This window comes from Perca flavescens, chromosome 13, assembly GCF_004354835.1.
Source record: "Perca flavescens isolate YP-PL-M2 chromosome 13, PFLA_1.0, whole genome shotgun sequence".
Lineage (NCBI taxonomy): Eukaryota > Metazoa > Chordata > Actinopteri > Perciformes > Percidae > Perca > Perca flavescens.
The window spans coordinates 10791378-10815225 of NC_041343.1; the positions used below are offsets into that span (position 1 = coordinate 10791378).

General features: G+C 38.7%; 2 protein-coding genes across 2 annotated transcripts; both read left to right on the forward strand.

Moving 5' to 3' along the window:
• The first annotated feature begins 628 nt into the window (after nt 1-628).
• On the forward strand, nt 629-11010 carry mpp1 (MAGUK p55 scaffold protein 1). The gene is made up of 12 exons (XM_028595811.1): nt 629-1036; nt 5211-5339; nt 5456-5534; nt 5751-5836; nt 5952-6020; nt 7764-7960; nt 8087-8190; nt 8298-8378; nt 8633-8713; nt 8791-8993; nt 9530-9604; nt 9700-11010. Exons 1-12 carry the CDS (start codon nt 914-916, stop codon nt 9874-9876), a joined length of 1404 nt encoding a protein of 467 aa, XP_028451612.1. The 5' UTR covers nt 629-913; the 3' UTR covers nt 9877-11010.
• A 3272-nt stretch (nt 11011-14282) lies between these two features.
• vamp2 (vesicle-associated membrane protein 2) lies at nt 14283-23270 on the forward strand. The gene is made up of 5 exons (XM_028595633.1): nt 14283-14585; nt 19436-19532; nt 19803-19961; nt 20198-20249; nt 20490-23270. Coding segments are annotated over exons 1-5 (327 nt in total). The 5' UTR covers nt 14283-14583; the 3' UTR covers nt 20507-23270.
• Nucleotides 23271-23848: the final 578 nt, after the last annotated feature.

Sequence of the window (23848 nt, forward strand, 5' to 3'; positions counted from 1 at the left end):
TGTAGCCTGAGATAGTGCAGCCCTGCTGGGAGCGCTGCGGTAATGCCGCATTCAAGTACTGTCTGAGTAGTTGAGTAGTTGCTTAATGTGAGAAACATGAAGGTAACTTGCTTACCAGATTGTGAAGTTAAGGAGTCCTACAACATGATAGCGATAATGTATATGTATAATTATTGAAATTTTCTATTATTTCTTGTAGAGTCTTACACTTTTGTGAAAATTAGATTTTAAGTCCAATAAGGCTAGAGCAGATTGTGAAATCGAAAATTGTAAAACGTGAAGAAACTGAGTATACAATAATAAAAAAAGACTAAAACAGAGCAAGGCAACCTAAAGAAGCCTATACATATGCTTCCAGTGTTTCTTAGACTACAGTTTACTTAAGTCTTCATTAGTGTATGGATAGATATAATAGAAAGTATTAAATATGCATGTAGCATAAGACAAATTTAATTAAGAACATATGTTAAGCTAGAATAGGCATATGTGTGCTTCAAAAGAAACAGACACCGCAAAAGAAAAGCCAAAACAACTCCTGTTACATGCTCCATTGTGCTTTGTAAAAAAAAAAACAGGTCAATGCATGGTAATACAGTATAAACAACTCGAGGAGTGGCATTTGGGAGTTTACAGGGCGTACCTGAAGGCAGCATAAGCCTGCCCCTCTTAGCAGCGCAGCAGCCAGTTCCATGTTTACTTGCTTTGTCAGCGGTGTCCCCGCTGCACACAGGCCTATCTCATGGACTTTACCTGCTGCTGATCAAAACCTCGGACTTCTGTCTTAGAGAGTGACTTATTACACCGCCAGGGCTCCTTATCAGCGGGTTCCTCTTTCGCAACATTTTGTGGCCAGCCTCTTGAGGACCTTGAGCCTCGGGTTCACAGTTGGCTTGTTTTTGTAGCTAACGGAAAGATGACGTTAAAATCCAATAAAAACGAACCTGCTGTCATACTGGAGTCGGTTAACAGCGTCCGGACAGCCCTCTCCGATCTGTACCTGGAGAAGCTCCTCCAAAACAAACCAAAGTCTGACAAGGTAGGGTGTCGTTTTTACCTTTTTTTTTTTTTTTTTTTTTGCCCTTAAGATATTGGTGTAACGTTAACGTTACATGTTTGCTTTCGGGGAAGCAGAGAGGGGGGCACACATGATGTGTTTGTTCCTCGACAAGATGTCTAACAACAGAGCCAGTCGTGTTGACATAAAATGTGTTGAAACAAAGAACTAATAGGTTGCATGTATGTCTTTCCTCTCAAATCATCAGCAGCTGTGTGTTAGTAAGCACTGCATTGCTCAGTATTACTCAGTCAGCCTGATGTGGATCCCATTAGACATTACATTGGCAATTTCACTTCTGCATCTCCACTCCCCAAAAAAAAACCACATACGGGAATCAGTTGACGAAAAAAAACACTGTCAGACGTTCCATATGTCTAGCTGTGATCATAAGACAACGAGCTATATCATTGGTATTGGAATAATCCCATAATAGCCATGTTTAGGCTAACTGTGACAGTATAGCCATCTTAGAGTAGCCTAAGATCATAACATTAGGCCTATTTTCTGGAAAATGTTATGCAATATTATATTAAAGGAGATGGATAAAGTTAACAGTGTTGTGTAACTTTGCCTACAGCAAGTAGCTGGGCTGCTGCTGATGAATTAGTGTCATCAACAGTCAGCTGAGTCCAGGCCGGTTGTTTACTACATACAGTACATCACATTGGAATTTTAGGCATTTAAACTTGTTTTCCAGTTAAGCCTGGATAATGTTGCGAAACCATTGACTTTGCCTTTGACAGGCGAACACCTGATATGTGTGACCACAAATGATTTGGAAACTTAAATCCGTGACCACCTCCTGACAGCCAGTAATACTGAGGGAACTCTGTGTCCTAAACTACTTCTGTGAATCTGAAAAGTCAGCACTGAGATACTGAGGGACATGGTGAAGGGAGGAAACTCCTTTCCTGACATCAGCAGTTTGCATTTCATTAGCCTTGAGTTGCAATCGTGTCAACTTGTTCTTCTGCTTCATGCTGATTTGTGAAATCAGTGTCTCTAAGTGAGGTCACGTAGTCCATTATCTCACAGCACAGACTGCAGTGTGGAATGTTGCCTGTATTGCACCACATGAGTGTATATTTTACATGGCATCTGGCTGGTTGACTGCAACTTGTGGATTCTTTTTAGAGCTGCGAAGATGAATCGATTAGGCTAATCCATGAGTTGTCAACTATTAGATTAATCGCCAACGATTGTGATAATCAATTAATCGGTTTGGGGGGGTGGGGGGAAAATTCTAAATTCTCTGATTCCAGCTTCCTCATTGTGAATATTTTCTATTTTCTTCACTCCACTTCGACAGTAAACTGAATATCTTGGAGTTGTGGACAAAACAAGGCATTGATCAACATTGTTTACCATTTTTTGACATTTTCTAGATCAACCAACTAATAAGTTAATCGAGAAAATAAGCAAAAGATTAATCAACAATCAAAATAATCTTAAAAGTTGCAGCCCCAGATAGTTTTCCTTGAGTTTGATGGTGGTAATAAAAATGAGTGAAGTGAAGCGGCCTATTCTGTTCTGTACATTCCAGCTCAGTAGTGTCTCCTCTCCTCTGGAGACTAATCCAAATACTCATGACTCGCTGTGCACTAGCCCTATATAGACCATACTAGAACTACTCAGCTTGTTGTTTTAGCCACACTTTTCACTATCATGTTAAGACCAAAACCAGTTTATGCAAGCCAGGTTTCATAAAGGTGAGACCCAGACTGGGATAGATGACTAAATGTGTTATTTCAGTACAGCCCTCCCAGCTATTTCTGTATAATGTATCCAGATTCTTCCATTCCCATATACTGTAGGTCAAATATTGATCTCCTACTGTGTTCCTTCAAGGTATCAATACTGCTTTACCTTTTGGCAGGAGACCCACCCTATATCCTTGGCTTGAAAGGCAAATATTCTCAAGAGAAAGAACAGATGAGAAAGAGATTGTATCATAATGTAATCTGTCATATTAGATCTGATCATGGTGTGTAGAGAAAAGCAGGTAGAACAATAGGTGTAGATCTTCACAGTGTATTACTTTATCCAGAGATTGGCTTACAGAAATGCACTCTCTGTTTGATCTACTTCCGATAAAGCCACATCCAGAACAGGAGGCACTCTTGTCTTTCCTGAATGCGTTTTTGCCTTTGGCTCGGCCGTTTGTTTACCCTGTTGCTTCTCCACACCCAGGACTGGCATTTAGGTTTCTGCAAGGGCTTTGAGACCCCGCTTATAGTACCAACACGTGTTGACTGTTACCAGTGATTGGGACACATTCTGACCGACCATTTAAGTACCTTTTAATCATTAATCACTTTGCCCTCTGATAGTGTGAGCGATAAAGCTGACAGAGCTTATTATTAACATTCTGATAAGACACATTTAATTAAAAATGACTTTTAGTGCCATCCCAACTCTAATCCTGTTAATATGTTAGCATTCAGTGGGTGAGACAAATTCATTTGCAGTTGTTTTGTGCTAAAGCCTTTAGGTTTATCATTTAACCTTTGTCACTTTCCTTCCTGCTCAGTCCTGATGATCAGCACTTTGTTGAGAGGAAATAAAGTCTCCTGCTCTGTGCCTTGAGGAAAGCTAAGCAGTATGTTTAGGTTATTCCTGCCTATAATGGGCACACATAATAGTTTCTCTAATTGGAGGGATTTCTGGTTCCACAGAAAATTATATTGTCTTTAGAGCAGCTCTCTTAGAATAACAAGTAAGAAAGTATTTGGAGTCAAGAGCTTGAAATGAGTGTGTGTTGTTTCAGGATAGATTTGTTTGTGGGGATTTTATCTGTAGCAAGATTGCTGTACAGATTCCTTTCCTCAGAGGATGTAATTTCATCGGTTGACCCCGGGACCCCATTCAAATGCTCCCTCCTATTACTGTGCAGGCCTGACACATAACAGCACAGGCTGTTAAATAACTATCTGGTGGCACAGAAAAACAACTGCTTGGCTTGGAGGACTGTTTACTAAACGATGACGTTTTCCAGAGGAGCCACAAGTCAAAATAATGTCACACATGCTTTTTTTTATATATATAATAATGATACGAAGAACACGTATTACACCAAACTGCTGTTACAGTATGCACAGTATTTTAGGGCTGAGGTTATAGGCGAGGAGGAGGAGGAAGGCGATAATGATATTTATTGGTTTATTGTAGTGCTGATGCTGCAAGATAGATAATATAGTTTTTTTTGCTGAAGCAGTGCTGATGTGTCATTTCCATGCAGACAATTTGTGCTGATGCACGTAGTTGTGTCTCTGATGTCACTTTAGTGACCAATTTATATATTCTTTGATAATGTGCATTCATTGCTCTATATTGTACATGAGTGCTGTCCACAGAATGCCTGTTTATATCCCAGGAACATTAGGCCTATCTTATACATTTAATATGATTCCTCAATAATGGCACTGTCTTTATTGGTTAGAGGAAGTTTTAAGTAAGTAAGTAAAAATGTATTTATAGAGCACTTATCACAAATAAAAATCACAATGTGCTTTACATAAAACATACAAGATGATACATGTTAAAAACACAATACACCGCAGCGCCTGGCCCTTTGCTGCGTGTCATTCCCCCTCTCTCCCCTATTCATTTCTAAGCTGTCCTATCGACTAAAGGCCTAAAATGCCAAAAACAAAGTCAAATATATGGCTCTCTTCTCTAATGTTGATCTGGACAAGAGACCATATTCGTTGACTCTATTGACATTTTTTTCGGGATAGGGATTTCCTGCTTTTGGACTTGTCTTTGGGTTCATTTAAGTGAAAAAGCACTTCTGTACATTAATGCTACTCTTTGATGAGGTATGTGGTATCCATGACCACATGGACCGGGTGGACCAGATCACTGGACGTGGCTAATGAGGTGTTAATAACATTGGGTTAATTTTCAACCTTGAACATATGTTGAAACTGCAAATGAAACATGGCTGTTGGCACACATTAGCAAAAAGCTTCCACTTGCAGTTATTGGAAATACCGGTGTCCTAATGATCTGATCTGTCCAGATGAACTGAGTTTAATTGTTTTCTTAAAGGAAGATTTAAACTTTGTTGTTCTTTTCATTTTGAGAAAAGATGTTTTTTTTTGTGTGTGTGAGATAAAACAATACATGTTTTCTTTTCTTATTTTTTCAACAGGCTGCTATGCAAACCTCTGAAAATAAGGGGGCCGAGGTTTATACTAACGGTAGTGCTGGACCCTTGAATGGCACAGAACTGAACAAGATGAAAGAAGTAGAATTTGAAAAGAATCCTTCAGAGCCAATGGTATACCATCTGCCCACACAGACTGACTGACTGACTGACTGACTGACTGACTGACTCCTATATTTTTAGATGTGTGTTGCTGATTCCTCCTCATTGACCGTGCTCTTTGTCGGCAGGGGGTCACTCTGAAGCTGAACGACAAACAAAGGTGCACTGTGGCCAGGATATTGCACGGGGGCATGATCCACAGGCAAGGTAATTCATCATGTTTATTGATTTGATTTGAGTGTTAGTGGGTGAGTGTGTTCAGCTGGTGTGTGTGTGTGTGTGTTAGAAAATTCTCGACAAAAAAGCTCCATCATTGGCCCCAGTCACCGCAAATCTATTTTAGCATTAGCATCTGTGTGAAACTGAACACAAACAAGCATATTTGGAGCTACTACACTTTTCCTGGTTTCTTCCTTGCTACAGGTTCCTTACATGAAGGAGACGAAATAAAAGAAATCAATGGGAAAAGTGTGACCGACCATAGTGTAGATCAGCTCCAGAAGATCCTGGTAGGTTGATATCTTATAACTTTGATTTTGGCTCTAAAGTCAATGCAAATATTTATATAAGGATTGCACTTTATACAACTAGATATGAGTAAAACGGTGTCATCTTTGCACGCAGAAAGAAACCAATGGAGTGGTCACGATGAAGATCATCCCCAACGTGCAGAGTCGATCCCGAGCCTGTGAGGTAATAATATATAATGTGGCTGGCAGAATATGCACTCAGCTGTGGTTTTTATGGTGAATTTTGTGTTTCATATGTCTTCTCTCCAAACTGTTTTTTTAAAATTTGCATGAGTAAACCAAGAGAATTAGCTCTACGTCCATTCAGATCCAACGGCGACTTCTAGTGGTGACTTCTACAAAGATTGGTTTGACTGCATTTCTTCTTCTACAACTTCTTTGTTAAAATGATTTTGTTCTTTGTTAGGTGAATCTTCTGTTAGTCAATGAACAACTCAGGTGACTATAAAATAAGTTTAAATATAAAAAAACATCACTCTTATTAGTTTTGTTAGTTTGACTTGAACTACTTTGGTAGTGTGTTTCATTCTGCCATCTACTGGCCACAACACTGTTAAACAATGTTCCGACTTTGCTGTGGTCAGTGATGGCAGTCTACTTTTAAGCTTATAGTCCATTAACATGTTGGCGTAGTTAATACTCTTTTTTTTTTATTTTTTATTTTTTTTTTATTTCACTCCAGTTTACCCATGCATAGTACATATTACTAGGTGTTTTCATGTTGTCTGTGTACAACTTCCAATGGAGTAAGTTGGGAAAACACGTTTTCATGACCTCTACTAACAATAGTAATATTTTACATGTGTTCCTGCTGTGATCTTTGACAGTTTGGGCAAGGTTTGTACCTTTTATCTGATCTCTCTCAAAAACAACATTACAAATCCCAGCAAGAATTAGCATTCTAATTTGGAGTATGAACAGACTGTATGCCGCTGCTCAATTGAATGTTAAGTTATGTGATGTTAAGTTCTGAAGAAAAGTAGCTTCAGTTTACTCTCTCATATGTTTTCTGCAGATGAGCTGCAGGAAGGGTATTGAGTATTTGATAAATTATACCTTGGGTCTGGAGCTGTGAGAAAATAGTTCATTTTCACAATATGAATTGAGCTGTCCAAGATCATACCATGAACGTGTACATTCTGTTTAAGGCTGGATTTCCCAAATTAATATTTGCAGAATCTAAATATATGTGTTATATAAAGTCCCAATATGAGTATTTATTCATGAGTAAATTTAGACTTCTGTGCAAGTACCGTATGTGTTTGAAGTCATATAAAGTTAAGCTCTCATTACAACATTATGTGTGGCTCACTGTCGGCAAGCTGTTAACAGCTTCTGATGCACTGTTACATAGAGAAATACACATAAGAGCAGTGGCGGTAGAGCTGAGGTTGATATTTTGAACTGAAATGTACCACTTGTTTATGGCTTAAACATTGAAGAACAACAAAATGTTGTGCATTTAATTTCAAGCGTTTGCTTGAGCTCACTGAAAACCCAGAGTGTAAATAATGACCAACATGTCCAACATTTGACTGACTCAAAGTGTTCTTTTACTGATCTGCAAAATATCTGCTGACAGTCATGCTCAGCAAGCATCTGACACAGCGATATGTCATTTGGGATATCTCGAAAATGGATTAATTCTAAAACTGGAGAAAGTGTCTTCATAGAGCTCAGAGAAACTGTAGACGTTTTCTTTCCTTTTTTTGCGTTTCAAAGTCACAAGGTTAGCTAAAAGACTTTTACAAATTTAGATACCAGATACCATTTCACAACACGTTGATAAGGTCTGCAGGTTATCTTTAATGTCCAGTAAACCCAAATACATACTGCAAGTGTTTATGAGCTGTGGGGGTTTTTTTCCCAGAAAAGTGAATACCCCATATGTACCCCTTATCTACAGATGTACATGAGGGCCCAGTTTGACTATGACCCCGCCAAGGATGATCTCATCCCATGCAAAGAGGCAGGTCTGAAGTTTCAAACTGGTGACATCATTCAGATTATCGACAAGCAGGATCCGAACTGGTGGCAGGGCAGAGTGGAGAGCGCTGTTGCTGACTTCGCTGGACTGATTCCCTCCCTGGAGCTCCAGGAATGGTAAACAGCTTTGTCATGCTGTCTGACGAAGATTGACATATATGATTATTCGCCACATCAGCATAGAGCTGAGCTAAAACGTTAACCTAAATCTCTTCTTTTTTTTTTTTTTTTCTGCTGCCGAAGGAGGGTGGCAAGTAAAAGCAAGGCCAAAGGGGGCAGTCAGTCCTGCAGCCCTTTTGGGAAAAAAAAGAAGTGCAAAGACAAGTACCTGGCTAAACACAGCTCAAGTGGGTGGATCACTGGAATCATGTTTCCTGGACTTTTTTTTTGTCTCTTTCTTTCTCCGTTGTACTGTAGTGTGGGTTTGTCTAAACCAAAATCCCTTCTGTTGCAGTTTTTGATCAGCTGGATGTGATTTCTTATGAGGAGGTTGTTCAGCTCCCTGCTTTTAAAAGGAAAACACTGGTGCTTATTGGTAAGCTCAGTTACGTTATTTATTAGTGGTATCAAATTCTTAAAGATATAATAAGACATTTCTGAACATCTATACTAATGCACGTTCTTAAAACATGTTTCAAATCTTGCAAATGTACAGAACTGTAATAAGACCTCAAACAATTTGAAGGTAGTTTCATTCTGGGTATTTTTTTGCAAGAAAATATTTCAACATTAAGGTTAATGTTTGATTAAAATGTCCTTACAAATAAATAAAACATCTGCTCTGTTTAGGTGCACCTGGCGTAGGAAGGAGTCACATCAAAAATGCACTATTGACCAAATACCCTAAGAAGTTTTCCTACCCTGCACCACGTAAGTAGTTGTCCTTATAATAGAACAATCAAGTTTGCTGAGTCATCCTTTGGCTAACTCTTTAACCTTCCACACAGACACCACCAGACCCCAACGTAAGGAGGAGGAGAATGGACACGAGTATTATTTCATCTCCAATGAAGCCATGACCAAGTGCATCTCTGGAAATGAGCTTCTGGAGTACGGCAGCTTCCAGGGGAACATGTTCGGTACCAAGATTGAGACAATCCAGAAGATCCACGAGCAAGAAAAAATTGCATTGCTGGATATAGAACCACAGGTTAGCATTCACGGGTTGTTTTGGAGAGGTGATATGAAACGAATGGTCGTGTTTGCGGGAAATCGTACTATTATTTTAACATAAAGTTAACCGGTGTCTTTTTATGCTTCTGAGCAGTTTGAAACATTTTAAAAAGACAAGATTAAGCTACACAAACCGAGCAGCAGCTCTTTTTCCGCTGCCGTGGCTGTAGGTTAACTTGGAACATTTAAATTGTTTAATCATATTTCTTTCATTTAAAAATCAATGCATAAAGCAATATAAATTCATAAATTAAAGTTAGACCTACTCTCTGTCTTTGATAAAGTAAAATGTGTATTACATTGATGTACTGTATAGTGCAGACTCCATGTAGAGAGATAAAGGTGTTGTCTTGCTCTATTTAGAAAAAACAAACCCCCAAAAATGTTTTAAATATAGTTATATAGATGCACCCCTTGTAGGTGAAGGTGGCCTGGTAAATTGAATCCCTGCACTAGCTGTTTCCATGTGGTTAATCAGTCTAATGCATTTTTCTTTTCTTCTTCTGAATGCAGACCTTGAAAGTCTTGCGGACTGCTGACTTTGCACCTCTCGTGGTGTTCATCGCTCCGACCAACACAGCCGCCCAGGTGCTAATCCTTTATCTGTGTTCACTCAAGTACTATGAGAACACCACACTCAAATCAGCCAGCAGCTGCTAATCCTCTGTGTCTTGCCTCCATAGACGGAAAACCTGCAGATGATCCAGAAAGAGTCGGAGGCCATTTTGACCACGTATAGACACTTCTTTGATGTGGTTCTCGTCAACAACGACGTGGATGAAAGTGTGAAAGGGGTGGAGGAGGCCATGGAGCGTGCCATCTCCACCCCACAGTGGGTGCCTGTATCATGGGTGTACTGACAGATGTCTGGCACCGGTATAATACCGTTCTGTTTGTTTTTAAAAAAAAAAAAAGAAAGAAAAGCAGTGCAATATCACAGGTTAGTGATGTCCCAGGTGTGTATGGGTTTACTTGTGGTTAATGCTAATTGTCACTGAGATTATTTTGTGCACAAATGCATCCCAAAAAAATAAAGCAATATATAGAAAGGCTTCGAGAACCTGACCAGGGATGTTTGGTTTGGTTGTTTAGACAGGTTAGGTGCTTCAGGCTTTTGACGGGCTAAGGGATAGTTCTGGTGCCGCACACCTTTGTGATTGTTGGAACGTGAGCCAATGCAAAATAGGACCACAACTGTGAATGAAATCCTTCCTTTTTGAATGACAGGATTTTATCACGTAAAACATAATTTTTTGGATTCATTGTCTGTTTTTCTGTTCTTATTAGATTGTGTGCCATGGAATTGAGATTCTGAAACTGTTTGATCATACAGTGTGTGTGTGTGTGTGTGTGTGTGTAACTCCATGCAACCATAATGTGTTCTACCTACACCACTCCTTTTATTGTCATTGACAACTTCACTTGTCTCGTCTCATCAAAGTTGCATACCTCATAGGGTACTGTAAAGGCACTTTTTTAACAAAAAATGTATTTCCCTGCTCTGTTGCAACTGCTTCGACTGTGTTTCATGTGGAAACCTGTTCTCCAGAGCCCTTAGGGCAAACTATGGCAGTTTTATGTCAGCTGGAAACTTCCATAGCTGATTACAGATCCACATAAAAAAAGCAGTTTGCTGTCTATGTGATTCATAATGTCTGAGCAGAATATTCCATACTTCCATGCCATTTTTTCAAATATAGTTTGCTAGCAACAGACGTGGACTATGGAGCAGAAGAATTGTGTGGGCATGATGTCAAAAGACGGCATGGCTCAAGCAAGTCTATGATCAATTATAGATAAAGGCTTGAGTGTCTGAGCTGGATCTCCCACACTTTACAAACAATTCCCTCATCCACAGTGTGAGGGAAATAGTAACAGGTTGTACATGACAATGAATTTGTTCACAGCTTCTATCCAGAACTTATTTGCACAGTTTCCTCGTTGTATTGTCAGACTTGTGAACTTAATGAAATCAAAATATATCGTGAAAAATATTCTTTTGTGTTCTGTTTATTTCATATAATTTCAAGTACACCAATAAGTGCATCTGAAACCATTTCATGTGTATAAATTTGCTATTTAATATGCCTTTTTTAAACAATATATACTAATGAAGCCAACAACTGAACAGGCACATGGATGTCATGAAGGTGAAAACATCAAAGAGCAGCTATACATTTGTGGTGTGGTGTGTGAAACGTTGGAGTGGCTGCAAACAGATGTGTAATTCTAAATCCTCAAATTTCTTTCAAACACTTCTTTTTCGTCTGTCCCGCCCTGAAGCTCAGAAAAGAGGGAGGATGAGGAAAACTAAATAATTAAGTATCAATATGACCTACAAATTTAAGTTTTATTTTTTTAGACCATGCCCAAAATTTGCAGAAAAATCAAAAAAAAGAGTCAAAGGATACCAGAAATAAAATTTAAGAAAATGTTTACTTAGCACACAGTTTCCCAGAACCTTGTGAAGAAAAAAAAAAAACATCTGAAAACTTAAAAAAGATTTTGTGATTCCAGTTTTCATCTCCCGAAACACTGGTCTGCTGCATTCACTCCTCATGTCTTCTGAAGGCGTCAGTATACTCCAACAGGGTTAGACTGGAGACGAGACCAACTCAGGCATGATATCTGAATGTGCTCTAAATCAGGGATCTTCAACAGGGGGTGTGGGACCCCTAGGGGGTCCTCAGAGTCAATTTAGGGGGGCCTCTAAATTATTGTTTTAAATCCCCACTGCTTACTAGTTTAGTAGCCTATAAGTAAGGTAGTCGCTAAGGCCATCCACAGATGCTGTTCATCCTAAGGATTCACTGTGCCACATGTATGTTTAACATGATTTATAAAACCATATAAAGCCAACAATTGTTAGGCTATTTCAATGCCTAACAATCTATGCAATCTATGCAAAAAAAGGTATGTATAAAGACTTTAGGCTGCCCTACAAATTATTGGCAGCCCAGATTAATATGCAACTTCATTGTTTACCATATATACAGTAGGGGGTCCCTGCTACATGTCTCTTTCAGTTAAGGGGTCCTTGACTTAAAAAATGTTGAAGACCCCCTGGTCTAAATTGTAGAAGTTGTGGGACATGCTGCACGGTCTCCAAAATATCACTGAGGTCATAAACATGAGCCAGCTACCTCTACTATTTTTGTTGGGATGTTGGCAATAAAACAAAGCTGTCTTATAGCACCACCATGTGGGCTCCACCAAGTTAACATCATCCTATGACATACAAGACATCCTTTTTTGGAACCACACAATATAGCTTGTACATGCAGTGTTCAGATGACAAATTCCCAGTGCTGTGGCAAAATGACTGACAACATGTGTAGGTAATAGCTTCAGTTACAGTGAAGATATGTAATGATATGGGTTATATAGACCATCATGAAGTGGATGGTTAAATAAGGTGAAAGTGGACAAAGCAAACAGCAGTTGATGATGCTATTATGTATCAGATAAAAATTAGCTGGAGAGAAACTCATATCAGAAATATGTTATGAAAACATGTATTGTTACTTAATCTTTAGCCACAGTAAATGTTTTTTTTAACCTTTATTTATCCAGGGAAGTTGATTAAGAACAAATTCTCATTTGCAACTACCTGTCACAATCACACAGTTCCAACTGGAAGCTGCCCAGTACAACCTCAGTCTGATCTGCTGGCCACTGGAGTGGTTGGGGTTAAGGGCCTTGCTCAAGCGCTGCTCTTTCTATTCTGTCGGTCTGGGGATCACAAGCTCGCTTCTTTAACCTCTAGGCCACCACTCCCCCTCCATCTGTGGATGTATTCAATTTACGTAATCATAAAAAGAATGAACAAATAGCCTCATATGGAAACATATTGTGGTTATGATGCAAAGAATAACAAGAAGAACGTGATTTTCTTTTCTTTTATCACTAAACAAGGAAGAAGAAACCATTCTAAAAAACATCCACAATGTATTTGGTCAAGCAAGAGTTGAGTGGTAAATTGAGAGTGGATTTACAAACTCCCATGAGATTTTCAGCCTGCGTAATTTATTTGCGCCAACAAGACTCGAGATGCACAGAAAGAAAATTGATGTGTCAAGTAAGGTCAAATGAGATTTAGTAGGTTGGCTATGTAACTGGATGTTTGAGTGATTGGTTAGGGATTGCTCCAGTGTTAGTTACCAGCACAACAGTAAACACTTGGATGCACAAAACAAATATACACAATATAAAGTATCTCCCCCAACATCAGTGTGATTATAATGCAACATTTTTTTATGAGACGCTGTATTTATGCATTCAAAAATCTGTCCAAGCAGTTGGATTTATGAAGACTTTTTATGAAAATGTACACCAACAGGATATACAGTATACCAGTCAAGTATCTGTATATATATATATATATATATATATAAAGTATATATTAACAACACTATCAGCACCAAAACATTTTAATACATTTTAATCAATCAATTTAATGGAAATTTAATTCACACCAACAAATTAAGAACTATTAATTAACGTGTATGTATTTCCTTATTGGCTTAGACAGATGTTTAGAGAGAAGGCTAAAAATATAAATATAAAAATATATATAAAAAAATATATTACGGGTCATCATATAGTATAAATCATCTATTTAGAAGAAAAAAATCTAAATCCATTGGGTTATTTTGTAATGATCCGTTTGTTTGTTTTACTTTGCTTGGGAAACTCCAGAACCTCCCTCGGGGAGCAGGAAGGGGGCCAAGGGCCAAACTTAATGACACGTGTCTTAGAAGACCCTTTATCCTCACGTTCATTATATCTGACTTACAGTAACATAGGCCTACCGAATGTAATGCAGATTAGTACCAGCCTGAAATAATGGTGACACACTGTTCTTTAAACAAAAGGTTGGAAAAATGCTTAGAGGTGGGTTTACTCTCCACTACATCCCTATCCATATGTAGCCTACTATGAAAGCTAATCAGACACCTACTGCGAAGGCCGCCACGCCCCCTTCGAGGAACGCCATTTTGTTGACACACAGACTTGCAATAAAAAATAAGCTCCTTTACTGAAGCTTTAAACCCAAGCACGATCATGACATGTAATGCATGTAATGGGAATATACGTAGAGCCCCAATATCAGCATATATATAGATTAAAACAGCGCCAACCTGGGTGATAAAAGATCTGAAAGATCCGGTCACCCATTTCAACATGAAACTAGCCGCGATTGACGTCACCGAGCCATCTTTGTCCACCTAATCCAGGCGGCTGTTTATTACACCTTCATTACTGCACGGACTCTTGACAGCGCCGGGCTCCAGTATTAGCCTGCAGGTGCCGCATCGCCGTACAGTATAATAGGGAGAGGAAAGCAGGTTTTTGTAGCGAGGGGACACATCTCAGTGGCAGATATACTAGCCAGTGCTCCTCCTAGGCTATATAGGCAGGGAAACGCCACAATAACCAACCAAAGGGTGCCAGAGGGTAGAGAGGAGCGCAGAAGGCAATCCACATCCATCTGCCAGCCACTTAGACCGCGCTAACATTTCCAGTCCGGATTTCAGCACAGCTGTCCAGCTAATACTACCAGGAAAATGTGAGTACACAATCGTTTTGTGCTCTTTTTTTTTTTAAATCGGGATAATGAATTCCAATTTCGTCCTCACGACTGATGTTGGCATGCTATCTCGGATTAACGGTGTCTGAATATAGACTCGTGTGTGTGTCTTTTCCATCAAATACTGAGGTCATTTCACTGGAGTCACGTTAGTCAGTATATCATTGGTGTATATCTTACTGCTTTTTGAATTTATTTTTACAGAGTTTATTTCTCTGATAATATGACCCAAACGTAACTGTAGAGGCTAACGCGTCGGCCTAACCTTGTAGCAGATGGAGGGTTTATCGGGTTTAAAGACGTTATTATACAGCCTTATTCCTGCCGTTTACACGGTGACGATAAACGAGCTCTGTGTTTATCGCGTGCCTCTTTTATTTAGTCGTCTGTTGCTTCTACCGGAGCCAGCACGCACGCATTTTTTTTTCCAGTTTGGACTGGTTTGGTTTGAAAAGGACACAGTCTGTCCGATTACCCACAGGCTAATTAAAACCACATGAAGAAAACGTCGTATAAAATAAAGCCCATTGAACATGTACCGGCCTTCGTTTTGCGTCGCCGAACCACAGGTGACGATTAAGCTAATTCAAGAAACAGCAAGGACACCGTGTTGAACATTTAAAGCGTCGACATTATTCGACGACTACTCTACAGACCTTCTTATAGACGATGATATTATTAGCTCTGAAGTAGGCTTAGGCCTAGTTAAAGTGATATTTGCAACCCACAGCGGGGGATAGCCTAGCCTTCTACTGAATGTCGTCGATTGTCGTGCGAGGGCGGACAGCTATATAACATATTTCACCATATATCAGGATGTGTGAGCCTTCAGGGGCAAATGGACCCTTTTAAATGTCCCTCTTCTTGTGCCTTATTTGCCCTTTTCTGTGTTCGACTGATACAGATATATAAAGGGTAGGCTAAGGCACGATAGCCGTGACAACCTCTTCTGTCAGTTTTTGCATAGCAGGCAGGCTAAAACATGGTGCCAACACACGACATGTCATTGAATTGGGGCGACATATTTGTCAACACTCCCTCTGTGGGCTGTATTAGTTACATTGTCACCAACATTTGGTTGTTAATGTCCATCCAAGTGTTTAAAATCCATTCCCCATGAGGAGCCTCCCCGCCCTCGATGTGTGTGGTAGGCTTCCAGTGTATTTACAGGCCAGTCGTGCTCGTCGGGAAACTTGATGTCTTACAGGACCTTATGTAGGCCTGGTGTGTCTGTGTATATACTGTCAGAAATGAAAGAAGTGAGTGCTCTGGGTCAGGTTCCAGTTCAGTGACATCTAACAGAATGGGATAGTGAGGCTGGGATCAGACGGTTCCTTGTCTGGGCTGCTGTGGCGCTGTCCAGTGCTGAAATGTCGCTCTCCAGTGCTCAAATTCAGACAGCATATAGCAATAGATTTTTTTTTTTTTTAGTAGCCTTGTAGTTAGATTAAATCAAATGTAAAAGAATTTTATAATATTCTATTTATTTATCTATATGTCGACTTTTAGGATAAATAGGATAAGTGTTCCAATGAGTCATTTTCATTTCATCAGGGGCCCCTGAAAACCTTGCACAGACCCTTCAATGTCGCAGGAGCCCTCTTTGGAAACCACATGGCCAGACTATTTTTGTAAGCTCTGTCTTGAAAGAGGGTTGAATATATTTAGCTTTCATGGCACACCTGACATTGGCAGTGGGCTGTAGAGAGACAGATGTGAAACCTTACCAATCCAATATGTTAGGTTTTTATCAAATCAGGTTTTCTTTTTGTATTTTTAATGTTTGATTAAAAAGTGAATTCCTGTCAATTCTGTTCTTATGTTGTGCCTTATTATTCTCTGGGAGTACTAAGGTGAAACTGAAGTATGTGTTCTCTGCATGTAGTTATATCCACACGCAAATGTATCAGCAATATAAGAAAATGTTTACTTAGCAGAGAGAGTTTTTGTCAAAAGGATGACATATGTGTTTTTTTTATACAAGTGATATACTGTAGGTTCACCGGGTTACATTCACCACCAATATCTGTTGACTGCATCAATGAAGCATGTAAAGACCAAATTCAGTTTATTATTTTTAATTAAAAATGAAGATTATGCACTAACGTGGCACAGATTAGAAGTAGTGAGCCTACCTGTTTGTGGAGCTCGCAGTTTGCCCATCCATTGAACGCAGTAGGCTGTATGAACAGGATGTGGAGGCGGGGGAGAAATCTTGTCGCTGCACGCGCAACTCATGCTGGTTGACTTGGTTGGGGTGCCAGTTCAGAGGTGATGATGGCGTGAACCGCTGCACACATTACACCTCTGTGGTGATACTTGTTGCTGGCAAGTGAAAAGAAGCATACAGTAATTACATAGATATTATATACTGTAGTTTAATATTAGGCAGTATTTTCTATCCAACACAACTTTTGGGGTGTAAATCACACATTTTATCACAATACAATATTATATCGATTCTTTGGACAATGATATAATATTTGCTGATATGACAAAGTCTGCCATGATACGATTTTGATTCAATTCAATTCAGGGGCCTGCGACCGATACAAGACGATACATAAGCCCATTTAGCACAATAAGTTAAATTTTTATATATTTACAAAAAGCAACTAAAATATGATTTGACAATTTCTTTACTAAGCTCTTCCAGACATTTCAATTAAAAACAAACTAATCTTTTTAATAAAAAGAATAAATTAAAGTGGGAATTTCCAAATAAAGGTGCATCTTATAGATGACGATATGTATCGATATTTTCACTTTGTATCGATAATATTGGATCATTGACGTTTGTAACGATACATCGATCAAAATCAATGTATTGTCACACCCCTAGTAAATACAGTAATTGTAGAATGATAACAACTCTCAACTTTTAAGCAATACAATATATATATCTTTGTTTGAAACACATAATAATAATAATTCACTTTATACACACATATATATATATATATATATATATATATATATATATATCACAGGTAGCCTTGGGTTTTTTACATTGGCAGTTTCTATTAGGGCTGGTTGTCAGCTGACAGAGACCACCAGCCCCATTAGGCCAACTATTCAAAAGGATTTGTTGTTGTTAGGGGATTAGTACGTGTGAGCGTGTAAAGGTGACCTTTATATAGAGTTTTGTCTGACACTGGTAGAGTAGAATAGGTAAGGTAACTTTTCCAGAAGATACTACAGCCTTAGTCAATTTCACTTTCTAATTTTAGAAACAGTTTCACTGTCTAATCATATTGATTTCTCTGGATTGATGGACAGCAATACAGCGTGCTAAATTTAGCATTCTGTACTACTCAACACTGCATGCAATATTTAAGTAATTTAAGCCTTTTAAGCATTTTCCATTTGCTTATTTAATGTATCTGCTGCTATATCGAGTTGCAGAGTGTTTAAGATTTAATGTTCAGGGACTATGTTAAGACTTAATTGATATGGGCACATATTATTATTGGAGGTTAACTGATATTGGTAGGTTGAGAGAATCATATCTTAAATCATATATCGTTTAAAATGATTTGGTGATGAATGTTTTTTGTGCCTGCTCTGTGTGGTTGTTGTGCATGCTGCATATTCTGCATCTCAATGATGAAATGCAGGGTACGATTTTCACTTTAGTGGAGTCTGTATCTTTTAAATTAGACAGCATTTCAGACAAAAAAACATCTAGGATGCATTTTACTTTTTTAACATTTAAGAAGTATACCCTTTAGAATTAGGAGAATAATGCCTATTTGGTGAATCCGACACATTTTGATATTGTGTTTATTTAAGTAGGTAGTGGCTCAGCTGTTACATGATGTTGAGCTTTATGTTTATGAGAACTCTTGGATCATTAATGATTTGTCTACATGAGATATACAGATTAGTCTATAGTTTTTGCTGTGTACCCCAAAGCTAACACTCAATACAGGTTTTTCATTATCCATCATGTAAGATTTACACAATCAACAACAGGGGTGAACAGGCGTGATGGAACATAATTAGCAATACACGACATGACAAACCAATTTGACATTTGCAAGACCTTCAGTAGTTGATTCTCTTTGTAATAGAAGGTAATTATCTGGACTCTCCAGCACTAACATTTGGAAATGCTCATTTTTGGAACACAGTACATCTTCCAAATCCTACAAATTGGATGAGATGTACAATTCCCAATACCCAACATAAATGTTTGCACTCCTGCATCCTTTTTTTATACACAGCAAAGTGCCAGTAGTGTCTCTGTGACATTGCCATTATCTGTTAGCTCCAAGCACTGTTTAATTCACCTTACAATCTGTGAGCAATTATACTAACTGAGTGTGTAAAAACAGCACAAAGTCTCCCAAATAATATATTTGTGAGCATCCCACATTAAATATTTGTCTTTTTTTGCTTTACCCCCTTCCTAAAATACGTAGGATTACAGATATAAAATATCATAGAGCAGGAGTGGGGCAAGGTACACATCTTTAATAGGACATGAGTGTAGTATATGACATATTTAATCTGTATTCCAACATTTCATCAGTTTACTCTGAACTTTTAACAGGCAGGCAGAGTTAGACACATAATTAAGCATTGCAACAATGTAAATGTACTTTTCTGTAATCAGCTAGAAAACATTTGAAATATGGTTAAATATGAAAATGTATTAACTTTAATAACTGATAGCAGTCTTATTCTCTTATTTCTTCAATTATTTCTTTTTCAAGCCAAACTATTGTCTTCTTTGCTTTTTCTGTTTTGCAATCATTCTCAAAAAAGAAATCCTGTGATGTATGTGTATTTTGTATAAGAAATATTTGTATTTTTTCCATCATTAGGTCTGCCCCAGCCGGAGCCCCTGCAGATGGAGGGAATCAGCCCCCCAACCTCACCAGCAACCGTCGTCTGCAGCAGACACAGGCACAAGTGGATGAGGTGAGCACACGCGTCTCTGCAAACCCAAAGTCGTGTTGTCAGGCTCAGATGTAGACATTTACGGTTTTAGCATCATTCATTGGCCAATTACTGGTAACTTAATCTTCTCCGCTTGCACACATACAATACAAATTTCAAACATAAACACATGATTTGACGTGAAACTTAATAAACAACATTTAATGATAATCCTTGTCCAGGTCCAGCTCCATCCTGTTGTTGTATCTTGATAGCTGATTTCACTACATTGCTTTGCGTGTCTTTCCCCAGGTGGTGGATATCATGCGTGTAAACGTGGATAAGGTCCTGGAGCGTGATCAGAAGCTGTCAGAACTGGACGATAGGGCTGACGCCCTGCAGGCTGGAGCCTCTCAGTTTGAGACCAGCGCTGCAAAACTGAAGAATAAATACTGGTGGAAGAATGCCAAGGTGAGGACATGCAGACGTGCTTACTTGAAGAGCAAATACCTGTGTGTGTATAAAGGCAGCCTTAGAAGTCCCTGTTTGCAGACAAATGAAAAAAAAAGGATGAATAACAATACGGATGAGAAATGGGAAATTTTGGTGTGATTCTTGTGCTTTTAAGAAGTTGCTTTACAATTACTGTAGTTGTGGTCAAATTTGACAGCTTTTCTAATGACTTTCTGAAAATCCACTGACTACAGATGATGATTATCCTGGGTGTGATATGCGTGATTGTCCTCATCGTCATTATTGGTAAGAATCCTTCAAACTTTTTTGTGCACATAGATTTGTCACTGTTATCTTAATGGACTTAATCAACTGTAAAAGCTGATTCTCACATTCTACACATAGATACTGTATACTATAAGGCATGTCCCTGAATGAAAAATGAACTTGAAATCTAGCAAAGTTATTGACAAATGGTTGGTTTAATAACGTATGCATATTTTAAACATTATGAATGAGACTTTCCTTTTTCCTTTCTTTCTTCAGTGTACTTCAGCACCTAAGAAGAGTTGCTCCTACCCCAGTCTAATCCTTCCTTGCTACAGAAAAAAAACACCCTCAAATTGATTACAAAATTAACCATGATAATTCATTTATTATGTATATCTCCCGATTAGCCTCAATATAACACACCTAAACCTTCAGGGTCCCATGGCTCCCCCACTTCCACCACCTCGCCTCTGGATCCCTGTCAATATTTGTCCTGTGAGTGTGTGGCCCTGTCTCCTTTCTGGGTCCTCTTGGCTTTTCTAACCTGCCATACTGAGAACCAAACACTTGTGACGATGCAACAAAAGAAAAGGAAACAACGATTGGCGATAATTGTTACATAACTGATATATATAGTTCTTTGTAGAGTTTTATTCTGATATATACTGTTTTGTAGGTGTGTGTGCGTGTGTGTGTGCATTTTGTATTTTTTAATTTTTGTATTAATTTTACGTATGCTTCAGCGTTACTACTGCCTATTAATCAAAGTGTGTATCTTGCATGTTATCATCATCTGTCTGCCCCCCTGCTTACTCTCTCTTTTTGGTGTATTTTTGCACAGTGGAGTTAGTCTCCATTTGACAATGGAAATACCATTTGATTTTTCGAGTTCATCTGTGTTACTCGTGTCCACTAAGAAAGTCCAAAATAAGCCAGAGAACTAAAACTTGTACTAAGAAAATATCATCAAGTTACAACAAAATGTAACTATGATGTAGACAAAACTTCTTCAGCTTTACTATAGCTCCAGATTTCTGTAACTTGATGCCATCAAAGAGTCCAAGTCTTAGCTTCTTTGCTGGCTTTCTGAGAGAGTTAATGCTCACTGATATTGATCAAACATACAAATAATGCATGAATTGTCCAACTAATCCCTCGTGATCATCATTTCCCAGCCCTTTCCATCTGATCCTCCCAGTATCTGTGTCATTTCTATTTCTCCATTTCACTCTAATAACTTTCATCTTTAACATCTTAAACCCCTCTTCTGTCTGTCGGCATGCTTGACCACCTCAATGTCTTCTGCTAATTTCTAAACTGCCATAGTACAGTTGGACCAATGTCTGTAGATGTTTCTTTTTTATTTAAATATTACGTAGTGTCTTATTTCGAAAACATTCCTTCATTGCAGTCTAGTGCAAATGGTCTTACCGTAGCACATGTAAGTGTAAGTATCTTTAAAAAAAAATACAGGCGACGAAAATTGTGTCAAAAACGTCGGTCATACAAACCATAGGAGAAAATAGTTATAGTTAATAGCTGTAAGGGATTAGACTTTCAATCTCAGTCCGAATTACTTTCTTTTGTAATATGTGTGATGTTATCTTAACATTACACTTACAGTATACTGTGGAGATGTCATTAATGTCAAACTGTGGATATGGACTTGAAAAAAACAAAACAATTCTAATGCCAGGTGATAAAACGGGGCCATTGCATGAATTGATTCATTTCCATAAAGCAAAGGTTAATTCTTACTGGCCTGTTACCTACATGGATACTGAAAAGCCTTAGTCTCCAGTCACTTCTGTTAGTTACTGTAGAATAATTCCAGTCAAACACACCCTCACACTTTTAGACTGTGTAGGGGGAGTGGCTGACTGCAGAGAAGGAATCTGTTTAAAATGCACAAACAACCTTGTTTTTGATGGCGCTGTCTGGCTGGTCAATAGCCTGGCCAAAGGAGATCCTCGTGCAGCAAAACCTCTCCACATGAAGAGCACATACAAAAAAGAGACAATTCAGCCTTATTTGCTAATTCAGGAACATGGACAGAGGCTAATGAGGAAACTGTCAAATTCACAGTTGAGTTTTAGGTCAGCAACTTTGGGGTAGGCTCAGTAATTCACTGTCAAAAGTTAGCGACAAGAAACGTGAGAAGCAATTATTCAAAACATAGCACTCTTAAGAAGAGTGTTTTGCTAGCGCAGTGGTTCTGTCTCAGTGTTTCTCCCTATAGTTAAGGCCTTTTTTCTTTTTTAAATATAATAGATTCTATTTTTATTATAGTATATTTTTGTGTGAAACAGACAGGTAAAGAGGAAGTGTGCAATCAGTACTATTTGCTGCCACACAGCAGTAAGATCCTCTTTACCTCTGTCTGGTGTGTTTTTTGTAATTCAGCTCTGTGCGTTATACACTGCCAAGCAACAAGGGAGAGGCTTCTATTCTTATTGCAGTTATTTCTTTCATTGGTGCCCTCGCTGGTTTGGTCTTAAAACATTCTTTTACATGTTTCTGGCATCTACTCCTGTGTATACTACCCTTTTGGCTACTTTATGAACAGGAGAGCAGGGCAATATGATGCACTTGTTTTTTAATGCGCTGTCAAACTAAGGCCTTGTACACATGAACATGAGATGACATACACCTAAAAGTCCTTGATTTAAACTATTTTACTTTCAACTCTAGAAGGTCTTTATTTACAGAGTTTTACTTGTGCTAAATATAAGATCGGAATTTGTTGGAATTCAGTGATTCGGTGAAATCTGTGTCTCATGAAACGGACAATTTTTAAGTATGCAGGCCTGCATTAATAAATGCTGAACAGGAAGCAACTCAGCTTATGCTCTACTGCCACTAAGGTCAATCCTACAATGTATAAGTTTTGATTTTAGATCTTACAGTAGGCTACAGTCACTGAATAGATTTGAAGACCACAAAATCACCAACAATATTTCAAAAACAAGTGTGTGTAAAGCCTTAGTAGCTTTGTCTCTTTTCAACATTTTTATCTTTCCCACCAGCTGATCAGACCAACCTGCCCCCTGCCCCCCTTTGGAGAACCCTACAGTGTGTGTGTGTGTGTGTGTGTGTGTGTGTGTGTGTGTGTGTGTGTGTGTGTGTGTGTGTGTGTGTGTGTGTGTGTGTGTGTGTGTGTGTGTGTGTGTGTGTGTGTGTGTGTGTGTGTGTGTGTGTGCGTGCGTGTGTTAGAATAGCTCTGTGTTGGGAATATCCCCGGTTTATCCTGACAGATTAGGCCGCTTAAATCTCAGAGTGAGGGCACGTTGTTTCCTTGACCACTACAAGCAGACAGGTTACAGATCTGCTGGCCAGTTCTATTAGGAAGGACCCTAACCTTAACAAGCCCTCTCCTCCCCGTCCCATGTTTTCCTCCAAACAGAGCAAAAGTAAACTGCAGAAGATTACCAAAGACCAGATTTCCATGCTTACGCTGCCAATTGCCATCAAAAACAAGCGGAGAGAAACAGGTTATCCAAACTATCCAAGTCGGTTTTAAATAGCTAATACCCTTACACTATTTATCCACAGATTACAGGACCTTTTAACTATTACACACTATTTATATAGTGTCAGTTTGGCTTGTAAATGTGCCATTCTAACATATGCAAGTT

Excerpts from the sequence above, each read along its gene's own strand:
- mpp1 (XM_028595811.1), top strand. The coding sequence starts at position 914 with ATGACGTTAAAATCCAATAAAAACGAACCTGCTGTCATACTGGAGTCG. Across the intron at positions 8,379-8,632 it reads GAAAACACTGGTGCTTATTG|GTGCACCTGGCGTAGGAAGG; the intron begins GTAAGCTCAGTT and ends TGCTCTGTTTAG. Across the intron at positions 8,994-9,529 it reads TGCTGGATATAGAACCACAG|ACCTTGAAAGTCTTGCGGAC; the intron begins GTTAGCATTCAC and ends TTCTGAATGCAG.
- vamp2 (XM_028595633.1), top strand. Across the intron at positions 19,533-19,802 it reads CACAGGCACAAGTGGATGAG|GTGGTGGATATCATGCGTGT; the intron begins GTGAGCACACGC and ends GTCTTTCCCCAG. Across the intron at positions 19,962-20,197 it reads ACTGGTGGAAGAATGCCAAG|ATGATGATTATCCTGGGTGT; the intron begins GTGAGGACATGC and ends CACTGACTACAG.